General features: G+C 42.6%; 2 protein-coding genes across 4 annotated transcripts in view; one reads left to right on the top strand and one right to left on the bottom strand.

Annotated features, from left to right (window-relative positions):
- LRRK2 (leucine rich repeat kinase 2) overlaps positions 1 to 2,037 on the top strand; it is a 118,692-nt gene extending 116,655 nt beyond the window's left edge. The window contains exon 51 of the mRNA XM_075927389.2: positions 311 to 2,037. Coding sequence (XP_075783504.2) covers positions 311 to 432 — 122 coding nt within the window. The 3' untranslated portion in view covers positions 433 to 2,037. The remainder of the gene's footprint in view (positions 1 to 310) is intronic.
- An 11,857-nt stretch (positions 2,038 to 13,894) lies between these two features.
- The window catches only part of ERGIC2 (ERGIC and golgi 2), a 43,541-nt gene continuing 29,563 nt past the window's right edge, over positions 13,895 to 27,872 (bottom strand). For all 3 annotated transcript variants that reach the window (XM_089778627.1, XM_075927361.2, XM_075927369.2), the window contains exons 9-15: positions 26,957 to 27,052; positions 24,600 to 24,655; positions 23,448 to 23,546; positions 22,563 to 22,660; positions 21,177 to 21,339; positions 19,277 to 19,356; positions 13,895 to 18,862 (exon numbers count right to left, since the gene is read on the bottom strand). In XM_089778627.1, the coding sequence (XP_089634753.1) occupies positions 18,797 to 18,862; positions 19,277 to 19,356; positions 21,177 to 21,339; positions 22,563 to 22,660; positions 23,448 to 23,546; positions 24,600 to 24,655; positions 26,957 to 27,052 (658 nt within the window). In that variant the 3' untranslated portion in view covers positions 13,895 to 18,796. The remainder of the gene's footprint in view (positions 18,863 to 19,276; positions 19,357 to 21,176; positions 21,340 to 22,562; positions 22,661 to 23,447; positions 23,547 to 24,599; positions 24,656 to 26,956; positions 27,053 to 27,872) is intronic.

Below are 27,872 nucleotides of genomic sequence, written 5' to 3'. Positions count from 1 at the left end.
CAGAGCTTGTGGAGCTGAACCAACGGCTGGGGGACTGGGTCTGGAGCTGGGCCAGCAGCCCAGGGTCAAGGAGCCCTGGTGGGGAGGGCCAGCAGCAAGGTTGATGGCTCTGAGGGAAGCCCAGTCAGGAAGCTGGCAGCCCTTAGGGAGAGCCCAGAGTTCGGCAGCAGAGGGTCCAGAAATGACCTCCCTTGGTCCAGCGACCTCCCTTGTTCGGGACCAGTCAAATCCTGAGGGATTGTCCAGGGAGGTCCAACTTGTAATTGTATCTGAAGAGTACTTTTACATTGTTTTATTTTTATTTTTACAGAAGTGCAGTCATGTGTGTCTGTGTGGGACATTAAGCTGCCCCATGAAGTACAAAACCTGAAAAAGCACATTGAAGTGAGACAGGAATTAGCAGAAAAAATGAAAAGTTTTTCTTCAGATTAAGAAGTGGAGAGTCACCTTGTTTCCCAGTTTTCCTTTGTTTTAAACTTTCACTCTATATTACATTGCATTTTTTGTTAAAGAAAAAAAGGGAATATTTTCTGAAGAGAGTGACTGTCATCCTTCAAAATCATGAAATAATGAATATTTGTATTTATTTTCAAGGAGTGAAAACTATTCACTCAGGTTTTTTTTCATCCTTAACAGAATTGTGTCCTTATTGCCAAAATCTACTTTCAGCAACCCTGATATAATTACAAAGTACTGTATCTTCACTGGCATTTTTCTGATATTGATTATACCACATAAATCCAGATTAAATCCAGAGGATTGGATTCTGCTTCTACTTACATCCATGTATATGCAGAGTAATTTCCTTAAGTTGACACTGTAAATGAGACCAAAGTTTAGGCCTCACTCTGTATACTGCTGCCTGCATGTATGAAGCTCACTGGTAGTTAATGTTCTTAGTTAAACTCGTATTTAATAATTTTGACTACATGAAGGAAAACATTGTCCATTGTATGGTGAATAGTACAGCTAATTGATGGTATTTATACAGCCTAGTTTAAAAATAAAAGGCTGAATAGGTCAGGCTTTTTTCTTCCTATGTACATTAGAAATGTGGCAGTTTTAGTCTGTTCATAAAGGCTGTGCATGGCAACAGCAAAGACAATTTCAGAATGAAAGAGCTGGTGAAAATAGTGCCTTGTTTCATTACGGGTGTATGCCTGGCATTTGGCAGTTCATTCTCATTCATAGAAACACTATCATTTCATAACTCATTCACACATGTAACTCTACCAATCACTTTGCATGGTCAGAGGGTCAAATACTTGTTCTGAAAGTTGCTGTAAATAAAACACAGAATATGGTATGATATGGCACTTCTTGGGTAGCCATCCAGTGTGCTATAAAGTTCCCATGGCATATTCATGCAATAGAATGGTCCTGTTTGCTTATCTTAATCTGAAAAAGAATGAAAACTTTGCATGCATGGTAAATATGAATACTAAGTTTACCATCCAGCCGTGTTATGAGGACCTTATAGTGATACTTTTGTAGTATGTAGTGGAATCTGCAGGCATCCAAGAATAAGCTACTTCTTGCCTTGTGTAGCCCCACTGTGAGGCTACTTGTACACATTTACACCTGCCTTTATTCTGGAGATACTATTTTGTTGCTCTGTATCAATGCACCCAGTCCTCTGATAGCATGCATTTAGTGCCTTACTGCCCTCTTTCATACTACTGACAGATGTCTTTCTCTAACTATTGGACCAACAGCATCTTCACCATAGCAAACCTTCAATTCCAGGGAGCAAAAACCCCAAAGTCATTCTGAAATTTGTCCCCTGCGGAGCAGAGCAAGGTATTGCCACCAAACAAGTCTTTTCCCTCCCCCTTTTACAATTATAAATAATTCCTGAAATAGGACAACAGAGTGCATAGAACTTTCTCAAAATGAATCACTATTTGGTTATTTGAATTCTTTTCATGTGTGCACTTTTTTTAATGTGTTTGTTATATTATGTGCTATGAGTAATGCTATTTATATTGGATTTTATAACTCAAATATATTATTTTTATCAAAGAAATAAACTTAAATATTTGATATTTTGCATGCTGAAGTCAGTTTCTGTGGAGCTGAGATCCGACCACTTATGTCTAGTAGTCTTATCAAATTTGCAGCCATGAAAATTGAGTCATGGACAATGAAATCTGGTCTTTTTGTGCAACTTTTACCTTATAGTATAGGATGAAATGTATACAAAAGTACACCATGTTTCTCAAACCAATAGTCCTGACCCACAATGGGGGCACAAGCCTACCTATTGTGTGAAGGGAGTATCAGACTATTCCCACCCTTACTTCTCCATTGTTGAGGGAAGTGGCACTGCCTTCATAGTTTGATACCTGGCCAGTGGCAACTGCTCTCCAACCATCCAGTTTTGAAGACATCAAAGAAGCAGAGCTGTCTCATCTGAAAAAGTGGGTTGTGCCCACGGAAGCTCAAGATACCATCTACATGTTTTGTTAATCTTTAAGGTGCTATTAGACTATTCATTGTTTTCCCACTTTGGGAGGGTCCAACTCTTCATGGGGACATGGAATCACGGCACCCTGAGGTGGGTTTAGGAGATTAGTAGGAGACCTGGCACTGCACTCTTGAGCAGTGGCAGGAAGCAGATCAACTCAGCCTGCTTCACTCCATAGGCTTCGAGCATCATTCAGGGAAGGGAATTTGGGAGAAGGGGTGGAATGGAGACAGGGAGAGGTGAAGCAGGGGCAGGAGAATGTGGGGCCTAAGATAGATGGTCTATGTATCCTTTATCCTTCCTTAGTACATGGGGCTGGATTAGATAACCTCAAGGTCCTTCCATTTATGTTTCTTTGATTCTGTGCCTCTATAATTTTATTATCATGACCTATATAGATAATAGTATATCTTTAATTTTCCAAGTCTGACTATATTAAACTGGGAAGCTTAAAATTTAAACAGTAAAAATATTTACAACTTATCTCTTTAGCAGGAACTGAATACTTCAGCTTATGTTGACTCGAATTGTTTTAAACTTTTCTGAATATTAATTTCAGTCTAATTCAGATGAGAACCAGATTTTTCTGGAGGTACTTGCAGGAAATCAGGCAAGAAAAAGCATCTGTGATTGAAATTCTTGTAAAAGACCCTTAATGAAAAAACAGTGAACATATTTGGACTGCTGTGACGTGACCATTTCCTGCAGGGCTAAATGAATTTCCATTAAATGTTCTGCTGAATATTCTATGACATGGAGCTCCTGTACAGGACCACATTCTCCCAGAACAAGTGTTATCAAAATGCAAACAAGGGAGAGTGTGGGAATATTTGAAAATATGTAGGCTTATTATAACTCTTTAGGGAGAAAGTATCATCTTGGGGTGTATGGCTAGACTGCAGGGGTTTTTGGGAGATATCCCGAAAAAACTCTGCTGCGTCCAGGGAATGCGTTTGCTCTTCCGCTTCTTTTTGCGGTAGGGCAAATGTGCTCTTTCTGAAGCCCCCTGTATTCCTCATTCCACAAGGAAGAAGGGGGGCTTTTGAAAGATGTTGGGTTTTTTCAAAATTTGGCCCAGTCTAGACGGACTAAATTTCAGAAAAGCCTCTTCCAACAAAGAATCGGAAAAAGATATGCAAAATGTGCTCCGTATTTTGTGTATCTTTTTCCGATAGATCCTCACAGTCTAGCCATACCCCTACAGTCAGAAGTCCCTCAGAAGTTTTAATGGCATGTCCAAGATCACACAGAAAAAAGATTGGCAGAGCTGGAAACAGAAACCAGATATCCTAGTTTTCATACCTGTGTTTTAGTCACAAAGTGAATTTTAGTCCTTCTCTTTTCAGTAGTACAGGTTGTGCTGAGTTATTGGATATTTCCTCAATCTACTTTAAAAGCTCTAGCACTGTAAGAGGTGTTTCCCTCATACAAAATATCACCTCTAGCAAAGAGTCACTAGGAAAAGGGGAAAACTCATTTTCTCTGGTATCATGCACAGGACTAGAATACGTAGAAAAATAAATATTTTCACCTTAGAGTGTAAAACTGCAGCACATAAAGATATTTAACATGCATCCATAAGGGATCAAAACAGCTATGCAGAATAATACTGACAGAGGTTTGGTTTTGTTTGTTTGTTTTTTTAACATCTCCATACAGGAGCATGTACACTTTCTGGAAAGAGTTTTCAGGATCTTAAACTGCTAGTTGTTTCTCTTTCTAAATGTAGCATTTTATAGTGTGATTGTGAAGGATTCAGAGACTCTGGAAGATTGAGGCTGTTAATGCAATTAGAAATGTAAAAACTGGAACTTTTTCTACTTCATAGGAAATTCCACCGTTTAAAATAAAAATTCCAAATAGGAACAAATGCAGAAATTTCAAAATTTCAGACAAGACAAAAAAATTCTGGAAAACTTGATTTGGGACCATGGGGAGCTTTGAGGTTCTCTGTAGGAGACTCCCCACTCCTATGACCCAAAGCCCTAGAAAGCAGTAAAATAACAAAGAAACAATGAAGGTGGGGACTCCAGGCCTAACTAAAGAGGCCTCATGGAAGCAGCCAAATAGATCCCAGCAGGTTCATATGAAAGGAGCTGCAGGACCTTAACAGGTCAGCTTAGGGCTGGGACCAGAGGAGAGAACACTCATCTCTGGCCTGGTGATAGAGAAGAACCTTAGGATACTAGCCTTGAACTAGGCCTTGAGATGAAAGGGAGCTGGTAGGAAGAGGCCCAGGGAAATAGTAGATTGGAGCATGTGACTGTTGTGTATAGAGTGCATGGGTTGGTAGCCGGAGTAGAGGGAGGAGTAAAGGGTTCCCCTACAGGCCACAGATAAAGTAGCATAAACCCCAACAAAGCCCTGAATTTAAAGGACCCAGATATCAGGCTGAAGACCATAGTGACAGGAAAAGACTGTTTTGCAGTGGGTGCTGTCTGGGGTTAGTGTCTCACTGACTTCAGTTGGTTCTGGTTCTGAGGGAAGATACGGAAGCATTTAAACATTCAAACATCAGCTTGATTTCTTTTTAATGAAAGACAAAATGGACGTTATACAAACAAACCCTTTGGGTTTGTTCATGACAAGACAATTATTTTCTTTGTCCAAACTGATTTATACACAGTTCTGTAGGAGAAAGAAAGAGCATGAAGCATGGGCCTGGTGCTTGAACCAAAGTAAGCAAAAGTTATGCTATGGCTACGTCTAAACTGTGGCACTATTTCAAAATATAACAGGCTTGCTATTCCCTATAAACACACAAAACAGGGCATTAGACACTCATTTCACTCTTTCATTCCAGGGTACAGATAGATAATGAGAGAGATTTCCCTCCATGCTCAAGTTGTTGAATGGCATTTTAGTTGTGGAACTCACGGGACTAAACCCCTTGTGCAGTATTTTGGAACAATAAGGGCACAAATACACAGCAAGGCAAAAGTTGAATAAAACTTGAGCTACATCAATTGCATAGCTTACGTCAATTTTCCCACACAGCTTAATTTTCCCACACAGCAGGAAGTTGAAGAAAGAACACTCTTCGACTTCCCTTACTCCTCATAAAATGAGGGTTACCAGACGTCAGAGTAAGAGGTCCTCCAGCTCGACATTATTTTGAAGTAATGGCTTGCAGTGTAGACACGCTCATGAATAACTAGTGGTGGCCCGTCAATACAGGTGAACTAGGTGGTTTCCTAGGGCACCAAGATAAATGGCCGTTGAGGGCTTTGGAGGTGGTGGCGCCAATAGCACGCCGATTGCATATTTTGCCTAGAGTGCCAGTTGCCGGCAGCTCATCTAGGGCCACTCCTGTAAATAACACTGCTGCGTAGACATAGCCTGAGAGTTATTTCCACACTATGCTTTGACCCAGTGGTCCCCAACCTTTTGAGGTTGTCGGGCGCCAGGGGGCGTGGCCGTTCACCCGCCGGGCGCCAGGGGGCGTGGACACTTCCGGGGCTGGGGCCCCCCCATAGCCACGCACCCGGGGGGGCCGGGGCCCCCCCAAGCACCCCGCAAGTGCCACGCGCCTGGAACCAGCGCTTCCCCCTCCCCCCTGCAAGCACTGCGCGCCCGGGGCCGGGGCTGGGGCCGGTGCTTCCTCCTCCCTCCTGCAAGCGCTGCGCGCCCAGGGCCGGCGCTTCCTCCTCCCCCCTGCAAGCGCCGCGCGCCCAGGGCCGGGGCCGGCACTTCCCCCTCCCCCCTGCAAGCGCCGCGTGCCCGGGGCCGGCACTCCCCGCAAGCGCCGCGCCATGTGCCCGGGGCCAGGCCAGCCCCGAACACCTGGCGGGCGCATGCAAGTACCCCTGTGGGTGCCATGGCGTCCGCGGGCACCGTGTTGGGGACCACGGCTTTGACCACTAAATCCTTAATCCCTCAAAGATTGCTGCAGGGGTAGCGGCTGATTTTGTACAGTAGAGCATCGTTGCTTTTTCGGAAATTCAAAGGCCAGTGTAGACAGCTCGCAGCTTATTCCAGAAAAGCGGCTGATTTTCCGGAATAAGTGGCCCAGTGTAGACACAACCATTAAGTGGCATGGAATATTGCAATGCTTCATTTGCATAATTAATTAGCAGCCTCTTTTGTGCAAGAAGCTTTTGCACTAAAAGGAGCTTTCTAGATGGCTCCTTTTTGGGCAAAACCCCCTCTTGTGCAAGAGCTGTTCTTTCTGAAAAAACGAGGAAAAGTTTTCTTTACCTAACTTAACAAAAAATGAGCTATCTAGGATCTTTTGAAAAAGCCTGCCATTTTCGAAAGAACCATGTCTGGACCGCAGTTTTACTTTTGAAAGAGCGTCATGATGCGATTATGCAAATGAAGCACTGGATATTTAAATCGCTGCTTCATTTACAATTTCGACGTGTCTAATTTAATCCCTCTGTCAAAAGAGAGTTATAGTCTAGACACAGCCTGAGAAACACTTCTTGTCAGGTGGTTAAACACTGGAATAAGTTGCCTTGGGAGGTTGTGGAAGGAATCTCTAGCTCTGGAGATATTTAAGAGTAGGTTAGCTAGATGTCTAGATGGAACTGGGTCCTGCCGTGAGGACGGGACTGGACTCAATGACCTTTCAAGGTCCCTTCCAATTCTAGTGTTCTATGATTCCCACTCCAGGTCATCATGGGGTCGCTGGCACCTGCTGCTGTCACTGGGTTGGGAGGATGATGCAGGAGGTGGTGGACACATCTCACTCGCAGCTGGCCCAGCTATGATGAAAAGAGCAAAGGGCAGTCATCTCAGGAGACATTGTGCACAAAGCCTAGCTCCTGTCAGTGTGCTGACACTGAAAGGCGTCCGTTCAGATGATGGTGAAGTGCTTTGAGCAAGGCCATCTGTAGTCTAGATAGCAGCGCTGTCCTGCAGGGGCATGGATGCCTTAGGGGAGCCTTACTAACCCCATGTCCTGGGGACAAGCAGGCATGGGTGAAGGGGGGGCTGGGGGAGGGCTCATCTTCCCTCTGTGTCCCACACACATCAGGTCAAACACTGACAACATCCTACAGGGAGAGGCTTTCTACCCATGCCCACTGGAGAAGGGAGGGGGAGCATTTCGGGGAAGGTGTGTGTGAGCAGGGTGCTACTGGCGTCCCTTCCACTTCCTTCCTCCCACAGGGGATCGATGGCTTCCCCGTCATGCTTGACTGGGAGTAGATGCTACCTGAGGGGGCAGGCATGACCATGTGCCGTGTGCTGCACTACTGTGTGTTTCCCTGATCCCAGCCTCCTTACTGGTGACTTGTGGTGGGAAGGTGCCCCCACCATGGAGCTGGGAGTAAGGCAGGCCTGTTCAGGAACCTTGTGAGAAGGAGCGCAGGGTTCCTGTGTGAGAGCCTCATGGGGCTGCCTGCACTGGCTGCTGTGTGATCCCCAGACGGAGGAGCAGCCAGCCCCTTGTTGCCCACTGCCTTCCCCTATGTGTGTCATGGGGAAGTAATGGCACTCACCTGAAGTGCCTTCCCTGGCCTCATCCAAGTCAAGGGAGACATGGGGGGGGGGGAGGGTAGGGGACAGCTCCAGGCTGAAGCTGAGCTCTTGGCTGGCAGGCAGTGTCAGTGCTGGCTGCCCCCTCCCTGCTCTCATCCTCTGCCAGCTCCTCCTCCTCCTCCTCCACAGCCCCATCCTTATGGAGGCTGAGAATTGGTGTGGCCAGACCAGAGTCCACAACAAGGGAAGGGGAAGGTGACCTGACCCCCCCTCTCCCAAGATGGCATCCAGCTGTTTGCCGTAGCAGCACATGTGAGGTGCCACCCCAAAGCAAGGCCTTTACTCCCCACCCTCTGTGTAGGCCTGCTGGTGTTCTTTGCCTTTCACCTGGACCTGGTCCTAAGCCTGGCAGTGCCCCTTCTTGGCCAGGCTGGTGGCCATCCAGCCATAGACTTTAGCATTGTGCCTCTTGGTGCAGCGTTCCTGGATGTTGGTCTCATCCCCACAGACCTCAATGAGCTTGAGGGTCTCCTCGTCAGTCCTGGAGGGAGCCCTCCTCTTTTGCTCCTGCCCAGGGGCTTCAGAGGTGGCTGCCAATGTGCTTGCAGCCATGGGGGGGGGGGCTCAGTGGGAGTGCTGGGGTCTGCCATGGCAGCAGGGAAGGCTGTGCATGACTCCCCCACATGATTTCTCACCACCAGCACCTCCTACCTGGGGCCTTCATGCTCTGCTTGTTCCCTCCCCGTCCCACATTACCTGGCAGGGAGCACGGGGATCTGTCCCTCAGCATGGGGATCCACTAATGCCTTCTCCCAGGCAGCTTCTGGTCTCTCAGCCTGCCTGGCATCCCAGGTAGGCACCATGGTCAGAGGCTGCCTGGGCCCTTGGCCATGTCTCTTCCCTCCCTTTATTTATAGTGCAGTGGGGGGAAATCTGACTCTCAAACTTGATTGCCCAGAGGACTAAAAGTCAGCAACCCATGTGATACTTCTGCCAGCCTTCTAGAGCACAAGTCAAGTGGGGAGATGGGGGCTGTGCCTAGACTGCAAAGCGTGGGTCTTGGCTTGACTCAGGCTTGGGCCCTCGCTCGCTCTCAGGGGATTCCTGGATCCAAGGACTGAGCACAATGGGCTCATCTACACTGGCCCCTTTTCCAAAAGGGGCATGCTAATTTCACAGGTCGTAATAGGGAAATCCACGGGGGATTTAAATATCCCCCAGGGCATTTAAATAAAAATGTCCGCCGCTTTTTCCCGCTTTTAGAAAAGCCGGAAAAGAGTGTCTACACTGGCCCCAATCCTCCGGAAAAAAGCCCTTTTCCAGAGGATCTCTTATTCCTACTTTGAATGTGCTTTGAAGTAGGAATAAGAGATCCTCCGGAAAAGGGCTTTTTTCCGGAGGATCGGGGCCAGTGTAGACACTCTTTTCCGGCTTTTCTAAAAGCCGGAAAAAAGCGGCGGACATTTTTATTTAAATGCCACGAGGGATATTTAAATCCCCCGTGGATTTCCCTATTACGACCTGTGAAATTAGCATGCCCCTTTCGGAAAAGGGGCCAGTGTCTGAAGGAGGAAGAGAGAGAGAGGCTTGAGGCTGTGTTTTGAGCTCCGGGCTTACCCTGCAGTATAGAAAAAACTCTCCCTACCTTTATGGCTCAGTGTCTGCATCTCCAAAGTGGGGGGTTTAATTATGAGCTAACTTTTGTAAAACATGCAGCTACCCCTGTTGAGGGGCATTGGCGGGGTAGCCGGCATGGGCAGTGCAGTGTCTGCATCTGAGCTGTAGATAAGCAAAAGGCTTTCCATCTCCAGGCTTGCCTGGAGCGTGATAGCCCCAGCCTTTCAGCACAAGGTACAACAGAGGGCACACAATCATCTGTCCATTCTAGTGGGGCTTGTGTTTTAAAGCAGGACTCAAGAATACACAGTAAGATGAAATGCTACCAGACTTGAACATACATAGTTACCATTACGTAGGAGTTACACCAACTTCTGATGCCCAGTGTCAAGAGACCGGTAAGGCCTGTTTATAGTTGCACCTCTAATTCTCTGCAAATTTTCTTACAGTGAAACGCCACCCAGCTGCTGCATATGTGGGTTTTGTGCAGTTGCTGCCTGGGACTTGGGGATGTGTGAAATCCATCCATCCTGCCCACATGCAGGTGCTAAAAGCCACATGGGAGCTGATGGCTCCTGTGTGTGGAAGAGAGACTATGACCCTGCATGGGTCTGTGTAATCACTGACTGCCATGGGAGGAACCAGTGAAGAATTGCTGGGCTCAGGTCTCTTACTGTAGGCACAGCCTGGCTGTTGAGTACAGCCATTCAGACATGCTGGGCAGAGCACAACAGTCAGATCCTTCCCTGCATTGGCACCCGTGGTGGGGGCAAGCAGAACGATCGGTAGTAGCGTGTCCTCCCCTCTAATAATGGAACTGCTGGTGACGTATCTGAGGAGGGAAGGAAAGAAATGAAACAGGTTCATCTGAATGCAGTAGGGCATGGGCTCCTTAGTTCAGCACCCGCCCGCTTTCTTGGAGGAGAAGTGAAACCCAGCTGCTTGTGTTGTTCAACTTGAGCATGTGATTTTGACCATTTGCATTTTCAGGCTTCTCTCCACAGGCTGCTTGTCTATCCTCTGACACGGGTATTAAAGACACATTCAACTCTCTGTGTGGCACTGTCCCACTCCCTTAATTTCAGAAACTAGTTGCAGCACTTTCCTATCCCATCCCCCCTTTCATGTCAAGGAGTCTGTGTCCTTCCGCAACTCTTTCCACTCCACACCATGGCAGGTGCATGGGCAACATGCAGTACCCCTTTTCCCTTATACCAAGGTTCTCCCATGTGCACCCTCCGGGCATACCAAGGTTCTTCCATACGCACCCTCTGGGAATCCATGCTCTTCCCATCATTCTTTTCTCTGGGAGAGAAGGTTCAAGATGTCAGTGTTCTCAAACTGTATTGTGAGAACTAGCAGAGGAGAGCTGAGATGGTGGGTGCTGTCACTTTGGGAGTTGTTAATGGCAGCTACTTAACTAGTTCCTTGATCTATGCACAACTACAGGGATGGCTGAACCTGCTAGGACTGTGAATCAGATGCTAGCTACTTTATGTGCCCCCACACAACTTATCCTTGTTCCTGTTTCCTGGCCTTCAGCAAATAAGGTGAATGTGAAGCTTCGAACTTTCCGTGAAATTCTGGAGTTGTTTGGATTCAGTATTGGCTGCTATTATATTGGAAAGACAAACCACCATCAAGTCAAGTGCAGGCCCTTGTTTTGCTTAGTCAACAAACAAAAACCATTCATGTGTAGTCCCTGCAATTTACCAAGGCCCATCAGCCAATCAAATAGCTCCACTTCTAATAAGAATATATTTCATAGTCCAGAAATAAATATTGTTCACACATTGTCACTCCTGCAAATCTTTTATTTCCTGGACTGAAGCCCCAAAAACATTGTTACAATATGAGTGATGACTTCAAAATAGTTTTTCTGTTTTGGTTACTACAGCCATAAATACCCAATGGGAGGGACTGAAAATCCCATTACAGAAATATTTTCAGCACGTTTTTGGAAGGTGTGACAAAAGGGCACATTTCTACAGACCACTGTTTGTGTCTGATACTGGTAATACTGTGGAACTGGGAATGGTCACTGTATATTTCCTTTGTAGATTTGAAAAAAAGTAGTGAGTGAAAATTAAGTTGACAGTAACTGTCAATTCCTAGCACTAGGCAAATGGCAGCCTGGAGACAGTCTGCCCAAGCGCCCAGAGCAAGGGAACACACATACCTGGCCACACACACTGTCACCAAAGCTAACCATTCCACAGCATTTGTAGTGCTTCCACCTGCTTTACAAACCTCTAGCCAGTCCTCACAACAGCCCTGTGAGGTAGGTCAGTATCATCATCACCATTATGTGAATGGGGAAACTCTGGCAGAGAGGAGAATTACTTGTCCAAAATCACTGAGCACAGAGTGACAACTCTATTGTGGCTTAGACCAGACTACTTTCCTTTGCTCCTCACATCCCTTCTCTACCTCTTGTGGGAGGTCACTGAGGGTGTGTCTATACTGCACCATAACTCAAAATAAGATACGCAAATTGTGTATTTTATTTTGACGCTAATTCAATAGCTTATTTTGTCTTTCCGCGCTGTCTGCACAGCACCAAATTTCAAAATAAAGCACCATTCCGAAACACCTCTTACTCCTCCTAGAATGAGGTTTAAAGGGATGTCAGAATAGCAAGCCTGAAATAACGGGCTTGCTGTGAAGATGCAGGATAGCTATTTGGGGATACTCTGGTATCCCAAAATAGCGATGCAGTCACCCGAGAAGGCTGTAATGAAACATCTGGCCTGCAATTTTCTGATAAACACAAAATAGTCAAAGAAAAGTTGCAGGTATCCTAGGAAATGCAGCAATATGCTGCACAGTGTCATCGTACAAACCATCACTCAATGATTGAGTATGTGCAAGTACAAGGTGGGGTGATGGAATGGGGGAAAATCTCTCTTATTTACAAAAAGGGTTCATTAATAAAAATGTGAATACAAAGTTTGAGCCCTAAGCCATTTGCACGGTATCAGGCCCTCAAAGAAAAATCCAGAGGGCTGCTGAGGAAAAAAACCACCCCAACACGCCTTCTCTACCAATTTAATTCCAGTATATAGCCCTATTTGCCCGCAGATCTGTAGGGAATTTCAGCCCTACTTCTTCCCAGCAACCGAGATCATAGAGTCATTCCAATGAGCAAGCCACGAATAAGACTTCTGGCATTTCTTCCTCTATCACAAACTGCCTCATATAACATACAAAAATGAATGGGGCAATGATGTGGCTGCGTTATAAAATAAACCCACGGCGTGGACTCTCAACCATGGACAATCAATGCAGAAAGCTGGCACAATTACATTTTTATTTACCCTGAGGCTGACAGTCAGGCACCTAGAAACACGGTCCTTTTCCCCAGCCTTGCAGAACACTGGCCAGTGTTCTCAGAACAGCAGTGTACTGGTTGGTGTGCTGGAGCCGCTGTGCAACTAGGTTTGACACAAGCCAACAGCAAGTATATTAGGGTATGTCTACACTACCCCACTAGTTCGCACTAGCGGGGTAATGTAGGCATACCGCACTTGCAAATGAAGCCCGGGATTTGAATTTCCCGGGCTTCATTTGCATAAGCGGGGAGCCGCCATTTTAAAATCCCTGCTTGTTCGAGCCCCGTGCAGCGCGGCTACACGGGGCTCGAACTAGGTAGTTCAGACTAGGCTTCCTATTCCGAACTACCGGTACACCTCGTGAATCTAAGATCAGAAACACAAAATCTGTCAGGAGCTAGGAAAGACCTCACTGAAAAAGAATAATCTGCCACCCAAGCCATCAGGAGCATAGAGAACTGAGCCATGGGATTGAAAAAGGAGCAATTTCCATTGCCCTAATGAGTGCTGCCAATCACAATAGCAACCCTGACTAACTCAGGAGTCCCGCTGATCCCTGCTGAGGCAGAAGGCCAAATGCCATCATGCTAGATCGCTGGTGGGACAAATCGTGTTCTTAAAAGGTGGGTGGGAGATGTAGAATACATATGTTCAAGGATGTTTTGTCAAAATACCAGCTTACTCCCAGAGCCCCAATTCCAGGCCAGCAGCCAGCACTAAATGAATTTTGATGGAAGGGTTATTACATAAAAAAATTAATTAACTACCAAGGCAAGACTAAGTGCACATAGTACAATTGCTCTAAAATATTTTCACACTGTGGCGTACTTTAAGGCAGAGGCAAACCTTTTCATGGACCCTTTCCCTCCCAATCAAATAATTTTGATTCCACATCTTTCAATAAGCAGCTAGAGCAGATTAAAAATATTAAGGAACATAAAAGCCATGGGGGTGAGTATTCCAGTACAAAGCAAGGCAATGTAATTGCACTGCCTATTCCTTCCTCCTCCATCGATGGCTTTACTTATTTTTTTTAAGTCGCAATGCTTTCCACTTTGCTTGCTGCCCCATTTTAGATTGCCTGACAGTTTTTTCCTGTCCTCCAATAAAACTGCTGCTCCTCCAGAGTTGGCGTAGTAGACAGAGGATCACAGCTGAGTTTATACCACAGAAATAGCTGTGGCAGACAGAAAGACAATAAGCAGCAAGGTACAGATGTGTTGGCTGTTTTGAGTCAGACAGTCAAGGTAGTCTCTGAAAGCCCAAAGAAAACCTGGCACTAGGATATGGCTAAGAGAACATTATCTCTTCAGAATGAAATGCCTCACAATTGCCATTGAGCACAAAGTGCAAAAGCAGCTCCACCTGGATGGAATTCACAAAACACCACAGGTCCAGGAACATTGAGAATACATATATAGAGCCAACATTACAATGGGCTCCCCAAGTACCCACATCTGAACTCACAAATTAGGCACTTGTGCTTGGATGGTTTCTCACACCAGTGCCCTCCATGCACGTATGTAATTTTCTTAATTCTACCCCAGAAAATGCCCCTTTGCCCCATTTCTTGTAGAAAAGAAAGTCTGAAATAGAATCTCTCCCTTGTCCAAGTGCCCAAATTATTCCCTTCACTTTGCCGTCTCTGAATCCAACCCTGTACTTGGAGCCATAGAGGCACAGGAAGAAAGCAAAGTGGTAGCGAGACTCAGAATCAATTTAGCTGTAATGATGGCAACCACATGCTATAGTGAAGACATAGCCTAACCAGTTAAGTCAGGGGATTTGCAGGTGTTCAGCACTTCTTTAAAAAGAATCAAACCCCAGCTGGCCCTTAAGCTGTCAAGTAGGCTATTTTGGAAAATTTGGCTGCTCATTTCTCCCTGCCCTCATGAGTCCTCTGATTCAAGCTTTGCCAACTGTGTGTCATTTTTACTGCCCTTTATTTCTGCTATAGTCTTCAGCATGCAACAGCAAGAATTAACAGACCTTTTAATAACACTTTATAGTTCTAGAATGTTGTCATCATTTCTGAACTATTCCGTCTCCTTACCTCTTAGAACATAATGCAGTTTCTATGTGGAGGACACCTAAAAACCAACCATTCCGAGGGCTTTCATATGCTTGGAGCATACGTCCAGGGTTGGCAGGAGATTTCTAGCAGTTGGGATGTAGGTTTAGTGTGGACACAATGCTACTCAAATGTTTTACTTGAGATAGCAGTTAACTGAAGAATTGGTCAGGAATCAGTAAGATGAATTTCAATAAAGACAAGTGCAAAGTTCTACACTAAGGAAAGAAAAATCAAATGCACAAAGTAAGGAAAAACTTGGAAAGTATTTGTAGAGAGGACAAGAAGGAAGATTGGGCTGGATATTAGGAAAAACATTTTTAAGGACAGTTAAGTACTGGAATAAGCTTACAGGGGAGGTCATGGACTCCCCATCATTGGAGGTTTTTCAGAATTACATAGGTGTTTTTTCCTATCAGGGATGATTTAGATCAGGGGTGGGCAATAATTTTTGATGAGGGGCAACTCCAAGATTTTGGAAAGTGGTCGAGGGCTTCACTCTTCCATGATATTAATGGAGGAAATGCGGGGTCCGAGATGGAGGTTGGTTGCAGAAGGGAGCTTGGGGTACGGGATGGTGAGGTCTGGGAGGGAGTTTGGGTGAAGGAGGTAGTTGTGACCAAGAACAGAGGACTGGGGTGCAGGGGTTTGCATTGGGACCTAGGGCAGGAAGGGTTATGACCTGGGGCAGAGGATTGGGGTGTTGGATCTGGGATATGGATGCGAGGGGGGGGGGGGGGCAGAGGATTGGGGAAGATAGGCACTGGAGTGCCAGACGCAGGCTCTAGCCAGGAGACTTCTCTGGCTGATTCCTGCTAGCAACTCAGCAGGGTTCTCAGGCAGCCTGCCTGCCTGCCCTTGCACAGTCTGCAGGGGCCATATGTATGTGTGAATAACTACTGAGTCGGGCGGGGGGGGGGGAGGTGCTTCATGTTTTTCAGCAGGAGCTCCCATTGACCAGAAACTAGCCAATGGGATTGTGTTGGGAGCAGGGGCAGCTCGTGAAGCCTCTCTCCCCTCCCCTCCAGGTTCACAGTTATGAAAGAGAAATGGGGCCAGCAACTGTTTTTCTAAGAGATGTGAGGGTGGGGCAAGCCAAGCAGGGAGCCTGCCTAGGGGTCCCCGCTGTGTCTGTGGGCCAGATGCAACCCACAGGCCGTATTTTGCTCAGGCCTGATCTAGATGAACTTGCTGCTGCCTCAGTGCAGGGGGCTGGATTAGGTGACTCCTCGAAGTCCCTTCCAGCCCTACATTTCTATGATTAAAGCTTGAATACTAGTCCAGCAAGTCAATAGGCATAGAGACCTCTCACAAACAAAATGTGCTTCAGACAATTTAAAAAAAGGGGACAAAAATCAACACTGGAATTAATCCAAACAGAAGTTGGAGGGAGAATAGTGTGCTAAAGTGGAAGCAGTTGGACATGCTTAGCGGGAATTTGGAGCTGAAGAACTTGCAAAGAAGTAACATTTAGAATGATTGACTCTCTTAATGGTTTAAATATTCCTTCCTGCAGATGTTTCCTCACACTTGTTTGTGGCAATATGGAATTTATATTTTATATCCTTCTTTGCTCACAATCCTACCAACATTTGCCTAATTCAATAGGGCTTATTTTAAGATGCAGCTTCACTAGCTTCCTGTTTAATCTACCTTCTAGAACACACACTGAACAATGCTAGCATTCATATTGTTCAATGAGGAGCCCCACTCATACTTAGTCCTGCTCTTTTGCCCATCTACACAAAGCAAAGAAGAATTACAAGAAACTGTAGTAATAAGATGGCTTCCATCTACAACCCTTGTGTGCCTCCTTGCATCTACACAGAACAGCCATCTCAGGTATAGTTGCAATGCTAATTAGCTGCAACACTTGGCTCAAGGCCTTCAGCTCAGATCTATCTGAGTTGATATAGACTATAATGGTTTCACTTCAGTTTGGACATGAAGCAACGAGCACAGTAGCTACAACGGTACAACTGGTCCTGACTCCATCCCACATACTGAGCTTTGTATTTGAAAGTTACCAAAAGCCTCTACATGTAGCAAAGGCACAGAGCACTCCAGAAATGTAATGAACAGTTATCACAACTGCAATACAAAACTCATGTGAACACACACTAGACTGGTTCTGTCAAGAACGGCATTACTGTGTGGATACACTACACAGCTGCAAGGACACGTGAGGCACTATGACATGTAATGCAGTCACTGTGTGAAAACTTCCTTGCTCAATATAGCCAACACCTTTGTCTCCCATCGCAGTCAATTTTAATCTATGCTAAAACTTTACCTTCTTCCTCAGATGACCTACCTTCCTCAATAATTTAAACAAACTAAGCACAGACTCTTCCTTTCCCACTCTTCTGCATAATTCTGCACTAGTAGCTTTACACAAATCAGGGTGGTGCAAACCAGTTTATTCTCTATGTATTTATATTATGTTCCTCAGAGAGATCCAAGCACCTTACAAAACATCAGTAAAATCAGAAAATCTGACCATCAGTTGCTTAGGCAGACATTTTATTTTACTCAATTTAGTCCTTTTGAGTGGAAGAGATATGGATATGGTGTGTAAGGCCAAAATCAGCACTAGCTCTTTAAAATAAAATCCCAGAGTGGGTGAGAGTGGGCTGCATATCTATGCCGCTTTTTCTTAATTACATGTTTTGGTCAGTAATCAGCTATAGATTTAGTTCTTTAGTTTCCGTTATGTATTCTAGAAAAAAGCTACAGATGTTCCATTTAATAAAAGAAACCCCCTAAACTTTAGAAGTCATTATAGTGTTAAGTCTTCTCCATCACCTATACTGCAGAGAAATGTTTAAGATTCTCCTCCATTTCCTGTTCCTTGGGGATTGTCTCAAACATACCCGTGGTGGTCTAGCAGACTCATTAGCTGGCTCAATTTTCTTAGTTCTAAAAGACTTTGCTGTACTTAGCCATTTGTTCTTCAATTCTCTGCTCCCTCCTCTTTTCCTGCTGCTGGCAATTAAGCTTTGAAAAATAAAAATGGGGAGAGTACATGTCTGTTCTTGAAAAGCAATAATGTGGCCCACAATCACAAGACATTGATTTCTTTCCTAAGCCATAGCAGAGAGGTGGTTTCTTACGTTCTGGAGGCCAAGTTTAGCAGTGGGATAGGAAAACAGATAACAATTCCAGTCAGTCACCTTTTCAACAGAGATTTACTTTTCCTGGTTCCTGAGCTCAAACACAAAGACAAGTGGATTGTTGCCAAAAGAGTGGCTGTGAGAAGAGACACAGAGAAATACAATTATTCCCTGTTCTGCAACACTCTTGCCTTTTGTACATAGATAATGCTGATACTGGATAAGGGCTGCTACTGCTGCAAATGCTATGGCTCTGGCCCAGTCCCTGAGGGCTCTCCTATTTCAGGATTTACAACAGCCCCCACCTCCATTAGCATAGTAGCTAAGCCTCCTCTACCCACCCTCTAAAACAGATCTCATATCCCCTTTCTGAAAACCACCTTTGCTTGATGCACTGGATGGAACTCTCTGCATGCGCGTTAGCTTTCATAGGTGTTTGCCTGACTTCACAGGCCTGGACTTCCGGATCACCACACTGACACGCCAGTGCCCATGGCAGTTTTCGCAAAGACACTCAGTTTCACTGCAGTTATTGTCTCTCTTCAGCACTGCTTCTGCTAGCTCAAGAAGAGGTTGACATCACAGGGCTTCCTGGCCTCTTTCGACTCCATGTGCACTTAAGAGACACAAATTACACAGACTATTTTTTTAGAAGGCTTGATTTTTGCTGCCCATCAGCACTGTCTCAACATATTGCACAATGTTTTCTTTATTATAAAAATTGTCCTCTGTATCAGGCAGAAAGAAAGAAAAAAAGTTTCCCCACGAGGTGCTAATGCAAACTGTTGTCTGTAATTAGAGGTAAGTGGTTGTTTATGTGGCCATCCGGAAGTAGGACCTAATCAACCGAAACAAAAACATTATTAAATACATTGTTAAAGAATTTCATCCATTGTATTTGCTTTTTTAGAAAATACACATTTCCTCCATTCTCTGCTTTTCTGTATCCTTAAACCCAAAAAAGTGTGTTTGGGGGGGCGGGGGGAGGATGTATTCCTTGTGTAATCACTGTCCTCTTATGACAAATCTGACTGAAGACACATGCTGTTCAAAAGTATTTTTAAAATTTTTTGAACATGCTCTTATGGAAGTTAAGGGGAGCTTTACCATAGATTTAAAACAGGAACAGGATTAGGTCCAACAGGTATATTATTAAATTAGAATTAGCTAACTTTTAAAATGCTTTACTTTGCTTGCACACACTTTTTCCTATTACTTTAATTTCTATGATAAGAAAACAAAATATTCTTACGGGTGTACATTTGTGTGAGCCCAGTTTGAAGCGACAACAGACAATTTCCACTATGAATCTTCCAATGCTGTGTAAAATGCCTGTAATGTCAAACAGAGTTTGAGTTTTACATGGAATAAGATTAGAATGTGTAAAAGAGGCCAATTAAATAAAAGAGTAACATTACATCAAATTTAAATTTAAAATCTGTTTCAACACAATTCATCACCATGCATACACTGAAAAAAAAAGTAGTAAAATTTTCTAAATATTTTCCATTTCCTTAAAAGACAATTTTGTTATTGTGAAATGAAAATCATTTTTCCATGCAAATGTGATCTTAAAAATCCAATTTCATTTCAGAAAAGCATCAGGGAATTAAGTTAATCAACAAGGAGATTCACATTTTACTATTTATTCATTGGCTTGGGGGGAAACAAAAATCAAAAGCTCCGATTAAGCCTGACCAGTTTATTACATCACAGATCAGAAAAAAAACCTCAACAGGAAAACTCAGTTTCCACAAGAAGCTGAAATCTGTTTTTACAAGTGTAGTTTTTAAATTGGATAGAAACCTATATGAACTCCACAAAAGTCTTCCATGTTGTTAGTCATGTGCTAACACGCATGTTGCCCCTTGAATGAACCAGAGATATACACTGAATAACCAAAGTTCCCAAATCTGACTCCAAACCAGCCATCACCCCTGCAAGGGGCACAACTCTGATACTCTGAGTCAGAGCTGTGATCTCTGATGAGCTTACAGAGCTAATGAAAGGCATTCAGTGAAGATATCCAGAAAAGTCACTCAAGCAAGGCAGGGAAAAAAGTAATTGTGTGGGAACAAGGTCATCAATAAAAAATAAAGTGGTTTCAGGTCTGAGGAAGGATGTGCCAATAATCTTTGTGTGGCTGGAGAAAACCAAATAACCCCAAGGTATCAATAATGGTTACAAGTTCAAAGACAACAGGGGATCAGAAACTACTGAAGTCATTAATTGCCTGTGTAATCTGGCTCATGATAATTTTTTATATTTCTCTAATTTCAAAAATCAGAGAAAACTATACTTCTGTGAACGACTCATTTTTAACCAGAACATGGTGGATCCTGTACCATTCTTCTGTTACAAAAGTGAAGTGCTCTATATTTGACAAGGGTTAAAGGATGGCCAATCCAAAAGAAAACTACTTTTGCCTGGGTTATGATAATTCATCATAAAACACTGTCAGCATAGACAAATATATTTAGTGAGGCAGAAAGTGTCCACACAAGACAGCTAATGTTCATGGGTTAAAAGTAACTGTTTCAACAGATACAGTTCAGAACAGTAAGATATTCTCCTGAAGTTAAAAGCAAAGGAACAATCATTTTTAGTCAAAGAGGAACCTGATTCTTTTCTTGATTCATTATGGCCCTGGATAATCAGTAAATTAAGGTGACTCTTCAACTAAAGCTAATTGTTTCTCTCAAGGGCAAAATCCTATGGTTCATTCAAGACTTACCCAGGAAAAACCTAACAATGACTCTAATGGGAGTTTTACCTCAGTACGTTTTGGATAAGGTTAGCTCAATGAGCCCCTAACTTCAGTATATAGTCAAAGAGGATACCAGAGATCAGAAGGTTTTGTACTATATATCCCTGAAGTTTTTAAAAGAATGATTTTAGTTAGAAAACAGAAAAAGGCAAGTCCACCCCAAACAACAGTGTACTGAGATGTTCTATACACAGTATTAGACTGCCAGAAATCCATAGCATTTCATGCACAAACCAATATCTCAGCTGTTAATGGATACCTAATAACTTATTGCATGAACTCACAAAACAAGTAATGTAGCTAGGGTGAACAGTGTTGCAAAATCCCTTTAGCTGCAAAATCTTATCTACCTGGTAGGACACAAGAGGGAATGCATTGAGGTTACCTGTAGTTGAGAAAATTCCACCAATAATACCACAGAGTCTTACTAAGAACTGCCAGAAGGGCATGTGTTCTTCTGTTACTGTCACCATAAGAGAACTGATGTCATATTTCATGAATATCCCTGATACCCCATGGCTACCAGCTGCATGGTTAATCACTCTTTCCTGAGGACAAAGAGTAACATACACAAATTAGTAGTCTCACATCAGTCACATACACAGCAATACTTAAAGGACATGGTTAAAGAGCAACTTGTTAGGACAGTCATTTGTCAACATGAGACAATAGAGCAATAAGGCCGCACGCTGACTAGAACCTTTTAAAAGTCACCCATTAACTAGATTTTGATCAAAACAGAGATGAGAGATTATTTTATACTGTATATCTTTATGCTAGCATGTCACTATCCACTTTCCTGTTTACTTGCCCTTTATACTGCATTTTCTTCTTCATTACCCGTGACATGATACATCTGACACGTACCCAAAGACATTTGCTTTTATGCTGCCACACTGTGTTGCAAGGTCACATCTTTTTGCTGCCTACTATCTCCCACAGGTTTCTTTCAGTACCATCACAAGTCTGAATATCTGTGTTTCAATTTGTATCTTGCTAATATATTAGCTTGTACTTCCCAAATTCATTCTCATCTAATTCTCACCTCCCATGCTTCTTGTATATGGTTTCTTATATATGGTTTCTTATGGTATAACACTCCCAAATTCACAATGTTCTGCAAAATTAACATTCTTCTTACCATCACTACTTTCCTGCTTTTCTCTCATCTTTAAGATAATCAAGTATAAAGCAGTTTAAAACCTAGAATTCAAGTTTGCTTTAATGTTTTCAAGAGAAGAGAAAAGCCTTCCCACCACTAGTGGAAGCACTGTGGGGTTAGAGTGGCTTCCTGCTGCTCACTCCACCATAGCTACTGCCACATGTGTCCCTGTGGTCCAGGGCTGGGTCTCCATGTGCTGCTCCACCAGGCCGCAGGAACATACATGCCAGCAGCTGCACGGAGCAAGCAGCTGGAAGCCGCTCTAACCCCACTATGTAGCTAGTGGTAGTGGTGGTGGCAGGGCTTCACGGCATGTTTTAAATCCCCCAGGGGCAGCAGGCTGAGCCAAGGAATGTGTGGGCAGAGCATGCTGAGTGGCAAGAGGTCTGGGGGATGCAGGGGACTGGGAGTACAGGGGGCAGCAGGTGGTGAATTTTGGTGGAGCCCAGCCCTGGGCCATGTAACTCACTGCCTATGGCAATCAATCAATCAATCAATCACAATAGTCACCAAGCCCCAGCCCGAATTATTAAAAAAAAAATTCAATACATATAAACTCACTAAAACAAAACCTTTCTTGAGGAGTGTTGATTTCAAACTGGGACTTACCCTTTCTGTCACGGAAAACTGGTGAGTTTCTGCTGAAATTTTATACGTATGGAGTTTTGTTGGCACAACTGTGATAAAATATTGGAACATCTGGTTGTCTAAAACAAAACAAATCTTACTATTGAAATAACACTAATTATAGAGTAAGAAATCATTGAATTAACACTAATTATAGAGTAAGAAATCATTTGAGAGAAAGATTCAGCTTTTAAGCAAGTGTTTTTCTGGAAAGACCATTAAGAATATTATCTATTAAGCTCGGTCTATCCTGGACATTTTCATAGACATTCCAATGTTGCCCACACTGGTTTGGCTCCACTGATGTAAATTTTGAGGGTTAGCCCATCTGACAAACTTTTGCATATGGCAGGCTTTCACATAGTTGTCCTATAGATTTCAGTTTGACTACTAAGTTTAGCATGTGCATAAATCTTTCCATGTCCCTACATTAGAGAAGTCACAGGTTGCTACTCCAGTTTTAACCACCATCTCACATAACACTGCACACAGAAGTAAGTCATAGGACAGTGATTTTAAAATTGCGGCTGAAGCCAATAGTCTGGCTACACAAGTGCTTTTAGTGTTGTGAACATTAGTGGGACTGAATTGTTTGGGTTTTCTTTGAAAATTTCCCTAGAGTAGACAGGTCATCAGAGAACTTATAGCAGATAATCAGCACTTCACAACATATTTATAATACAATCCCTCTTCATTCATCATCCCAGCAGAACAAAAACAACAAACAACTGAAATGATAATTAACTTATATATCAAAATGTAACATTTTTAAGTGGCAAAAATTTTAAAAAAATGTTAAAGTAAGAACATTAGGTAAAAGAACTGCATCTCAAATACTAAATTACTTTTCCATCATGAAACACTTACGATCTGATGCAATTTTTTCTGTCCCGTCCAAAGGATTAATTATTCCTGGAATGAGCTCTCCAAAAGACAAATGATCAATTCTATGAGAGAAGTTGTATGCTGAAAGATAACATACAAGACAGCAAATGTAAAGGTTTATTTTAGTGAAATATGAAAATGTCATACATTTCTCACACACTTATTAAAATAAGAAAGGAATATTTAATTACCTTAGGATGGATATAAAATGTTATCAAGATTTGCACTTTTGTAAATATATCCACAAATCCAATTATGTATTTATTATAAGCGAAGCTTTCTTTATTGGCATTATCAATATTTAAAAATATAATACTTAATTTAAAATCAGAACTTTCCTGCAATTTATAGGTAATACGATGTAAATCAAAATGTACAGGCATTTGCAACAGCTGAGAGATGAAGGGTCAAGAAGCAACTAAGGAGAAATGGAATTCCTTTATAGTTCACATTTCAGACTGGCAAAAAGTATTGGGAAGATTGAACGGTCTTGTTAATTAAATTCACAGATTTATATAATGCAATAATTTTATTAATTTAGTTCCTATTCCTGCAAAAATTTATGTATACAATTCATTGCAATGGGAATACACACATGTACAATAAAATTCACATGGAAGCCTTTGAAGGATTGGAGGCTTAAACAGCAAAAAGTCAGGAAGCAAAGTACACACACACACACACACACACACACACACACAGTCTGTCTTGTAATCTAAACCACTGAAATAATTCTTCCTGAAATGTCAGACATTTTTAATTTTTTGTTGTCTAAATACTGCAGAGGAACAAATTCTCTGAAAAATACTGATTCTGATACAGTACACATTTAAAATCCAAGATATACTTTCATAAAAGCATTTTATAGTTATTTACATATTATTTTAGATATAGTTTTAACATTATGATTGTTACAGAATCAACATAAACAGACTGAATGTCAAATGCAGGAAAGATTCAAGTTAATTTGCAATATGCTATCCTGAAGCATATTCTTTCTTTTACAATACAAATTGCTCAACTAGAATATCTCAGCAGTAGTATATGTCCAATACTACACTTGTGTCCAAATCAGTAGCTAAGAGATGCTATGAACCAACAGTGGTTTTTGAAAGATAAACAGAAAAAGCTTACACTCATGGCTCACGAGGGCTGCCAAGTGCGCATGGCCTCGGGGATGTGGAATTGCCCTGAAAGAAGCAAAAGCATGTTTTATAGAGCAATGATTTAATACGTATTTACGAGAAACTCAAATAATAAAAATTGGGGTCTCTGATAAAGCAAATTGCTCTTTTCCCCTTAATTTAAATAAAACAGCTCTTTATAATGGGCAGTGATATTTTTATTGTTGCTCAGTAATGATAACCAGAGTAAGACCTTAAAAAAAAAAAATCACAAGAGATCATATTAAGATCACAAAAATCCTCCAACACACAAAAAGCAGCTCAGGTTATTTTTAGAAACACCAATAGGTTTTGTCTATTTAGAAAGCTGCAAGAGAAAGGGTACGTCTAGACTACCGCGTTTTGTTGACGGAAGTTTTGTCGACAGATACTGTCGACAAAACTTCTGTCGACAAAGAGCATCCAGACACATTGAGTTCTGTCGACAAAGCAGTTTGCTTTGTCGACAGAACTCCGTAGTCTGGACGCAATGTTACAGGCAATAACACTTTCTGTCGACAGAGTTCTGTCGACAGAAGGTGTTATGCCTCGTAAAATGAGGTATACCAGCGTCGACAAAACTGCTGAGTTCTGTCGACGTTATGTCGACAGAACTCAGCGGTAGTGTAGACGCTGGTGTAGTTTTGTTGACAAAAGTCCACTTTTGTCGACAAAACTAGGTAGTCTAGACACACCCAAAGGCTTGTCAGATCCTGACATGGTCCAAATACAGTAAAGGAAAAACCTGTAACAGCTCAAGTTGCTAATGGTTAATATGGGTTTCCCTTCACTTGCCCCATGACTAGGCAGATTATCAGATTCATCTGCGGGGCTCTATAGTATGTGCATTGGGAGAGGTTGCAAGAGCGGGAGGAAAGAGAAGGAAAACAAAGAAAGCAACAGAATTGAACTGGGCATGGTCTGGAAAACTGGCACACTTCCCCAGTCCCTCTTCACACTCACAAAGTTTTACTTCTAGGCGTGCTTCTACTACCTAACGACTAGTGTGAGGTTTCCCCCTAATAAAATTAAAGAAATCTTCCTCCACATTTCAGACATTAGAAGTAGAGTGATTATCTTAAACAGATGCATATTGGAGAAATGGAAGGTGGGAAGATAAAAGATTGGGAGAGCAGGCAGTAGAAGGCTACAATAATCAAGGCAAGAGATGACAGATACATTTACAAGGTGTTTAGCTGTGAGGACAATGATAAAGCTAATTTTTCGTAAGAAGGAAGCAACAGGATTTAGCAAACACAGAGCTATGAAGGGGGTGAGAGAAGAGACAAGCTATGCTAGAACTGTGTTGTTTTGTAAACAGGATGACAGAAGAGATGGCAACGGAGACAGCATGGGAGGAGAGAGATCAGAGCTTCAGGTTTGGACAGACAACTTGAGAAGGCAGCTAGATATCCATATCAGTGAGGCAACTTGAAACACAAGACTAGACAGAGGTGCAGATTTTAGATTCACCAAGAAATGGTAGTTGAAATCACAAGGGAGGATATGGTTATAGAATGAGTCCATAGAACAAAATGAGCAGGTTGTGCAAAGAACTCTTATGGACATCAGACAGGGATAAAGAAGAGAACAAGGAGCTGTTTAAGGAGATATGTTGTTGTTGAAGTTGGCAAGTACGTTAAAGCATAGTCACAAGCAAAGAAAGGGTCATAATAGAGACCATAAATGTCCTGGGCACAAGACACCTCTAATCATGCTAGTGCACAATTATCTGGCTTGGTTAGAGGCATACATTTCCAATACAGATTTCTGGTTTCAAGTGTTTACAAGACAACACAATTACAGAAGCATGTTAGGAAACTGTTTTCCACCTTTAGTCATGATTCTCTAACCTGCTTTTATAACTATTATCTTAGCCATATAACAACCAAAAATCTGTGCTCAAAAAAAAAAATCTGCCTTTACCATGAGAGACAACTGTGTTCTTGCACAGTCAGGAGTACAGTAAGAATGGGCCCAATGAGACAGCAGGAAAGTACAAACATTAGCTGTCACGTTATCACATTAACAAAAGACACTAGTTAATCCAGTTAGCTGTAATGGTTTAATTTATGGATTTATGACAAGAAGCTACTTCAGCAGATATTTCAAAGAGTTTCCATAGTTCATTTTGACTATAACCGGACATGAAGAAATGTGATGTTTAAAATTAAAGATACTATATGAAAAATAAAACCAGAAATGGAATCTGTATTATAATAAAAGCAGCTAACTAGGAAAAGTGAGTCAAAGAAAGGTTTTTGCTTAACTATACACATATCTGTCTTGGTCAATTTGTGGAATATTCAGTAAGTGAAAAGAACATACTTGCCCACAGTTATGTGAAAATTCCCTGCCACTTTATTGACATAGAGATGACCATGAATTCTGCATGCATCTGGAGGCTGTAATGAATTATCCTCCCTGTTTGAGCAGGAAACAAGGAAACAGCTTAAATCACAGCAATTGAGATAATTTTATACTGTATGTAGGTAAAAAAAATAGTACTAACAAAATTTAGAAGACCAAATTCTTCTGCCATGGAAAATAAACATTTTAATACAACGTAGATTTTCAGGAAAAGGAAAACTGGCCATAATTACAAACTATGAGTTTTAAAGCATCTGGACTTCTATCTTAACAAGCACATTTTAAAGTAGATTGTCATGGCTCCTTCCCCACTCTGGCACGATGAATGCAGAAGTGGGGGCCAGAAAAAGTACCCCAAAACCTTATCTACCAGGCTTTGGTATAAAGCTTCCCCCCAAAATCTTAACAACCTAGATTTTGGGAATAAAACGCTGCTGCCACCAGTCAAATATTAATAAAGCAACCAGGAAGAAACTACTTGGGAAATCTCACCCCTAAAGTACAAACCAGGACCCAAAAATTAACCAATATCAGGTTAATAAAAAGAAAAGAGAAAGAACGTTTATTATCACCACAATACTCCTGTTGCAAGCATAATGACTAGATGGAACAATAACAAAATAAAAAGGAGAAATTTACCATGGGCCAGGGAACTTAGTTACAAAGGACAGCAAAACCCATTTTTTAATGCACAAACCAGATCCCATTTCCCAAACCATAAAACAATAAAAACGGATTTATCTAAACTTTATCCTACTTACAGACTGTGAAGAGTATTTTCTTAGAGGGAGACATTCTGTCCCCCTCAATAACTGGAGAGAGAAACCCCGAACAAACGAGGGAAAAACCCAAAAATTCCTTTGTCCCCATTTAA

The sequence above is a fragment of the Pelodiscus sinensis genome, chromosome 1, assembly GCF_052426305.1.
Source record: "Pelodiscus sinensis isolate ZL-2025 chromosome 1, ASM5242630v1, whole genome shotgun sequence".
Lineage (NCBI taxonomy): Eukaryota > Metazoa > Chordata > Testudines > Trionychidae > Pelodiscus > Pelodiscus sinensis.
This window is presented reverse-complemented; position numbering and strand designations above follow the sequence as displayed.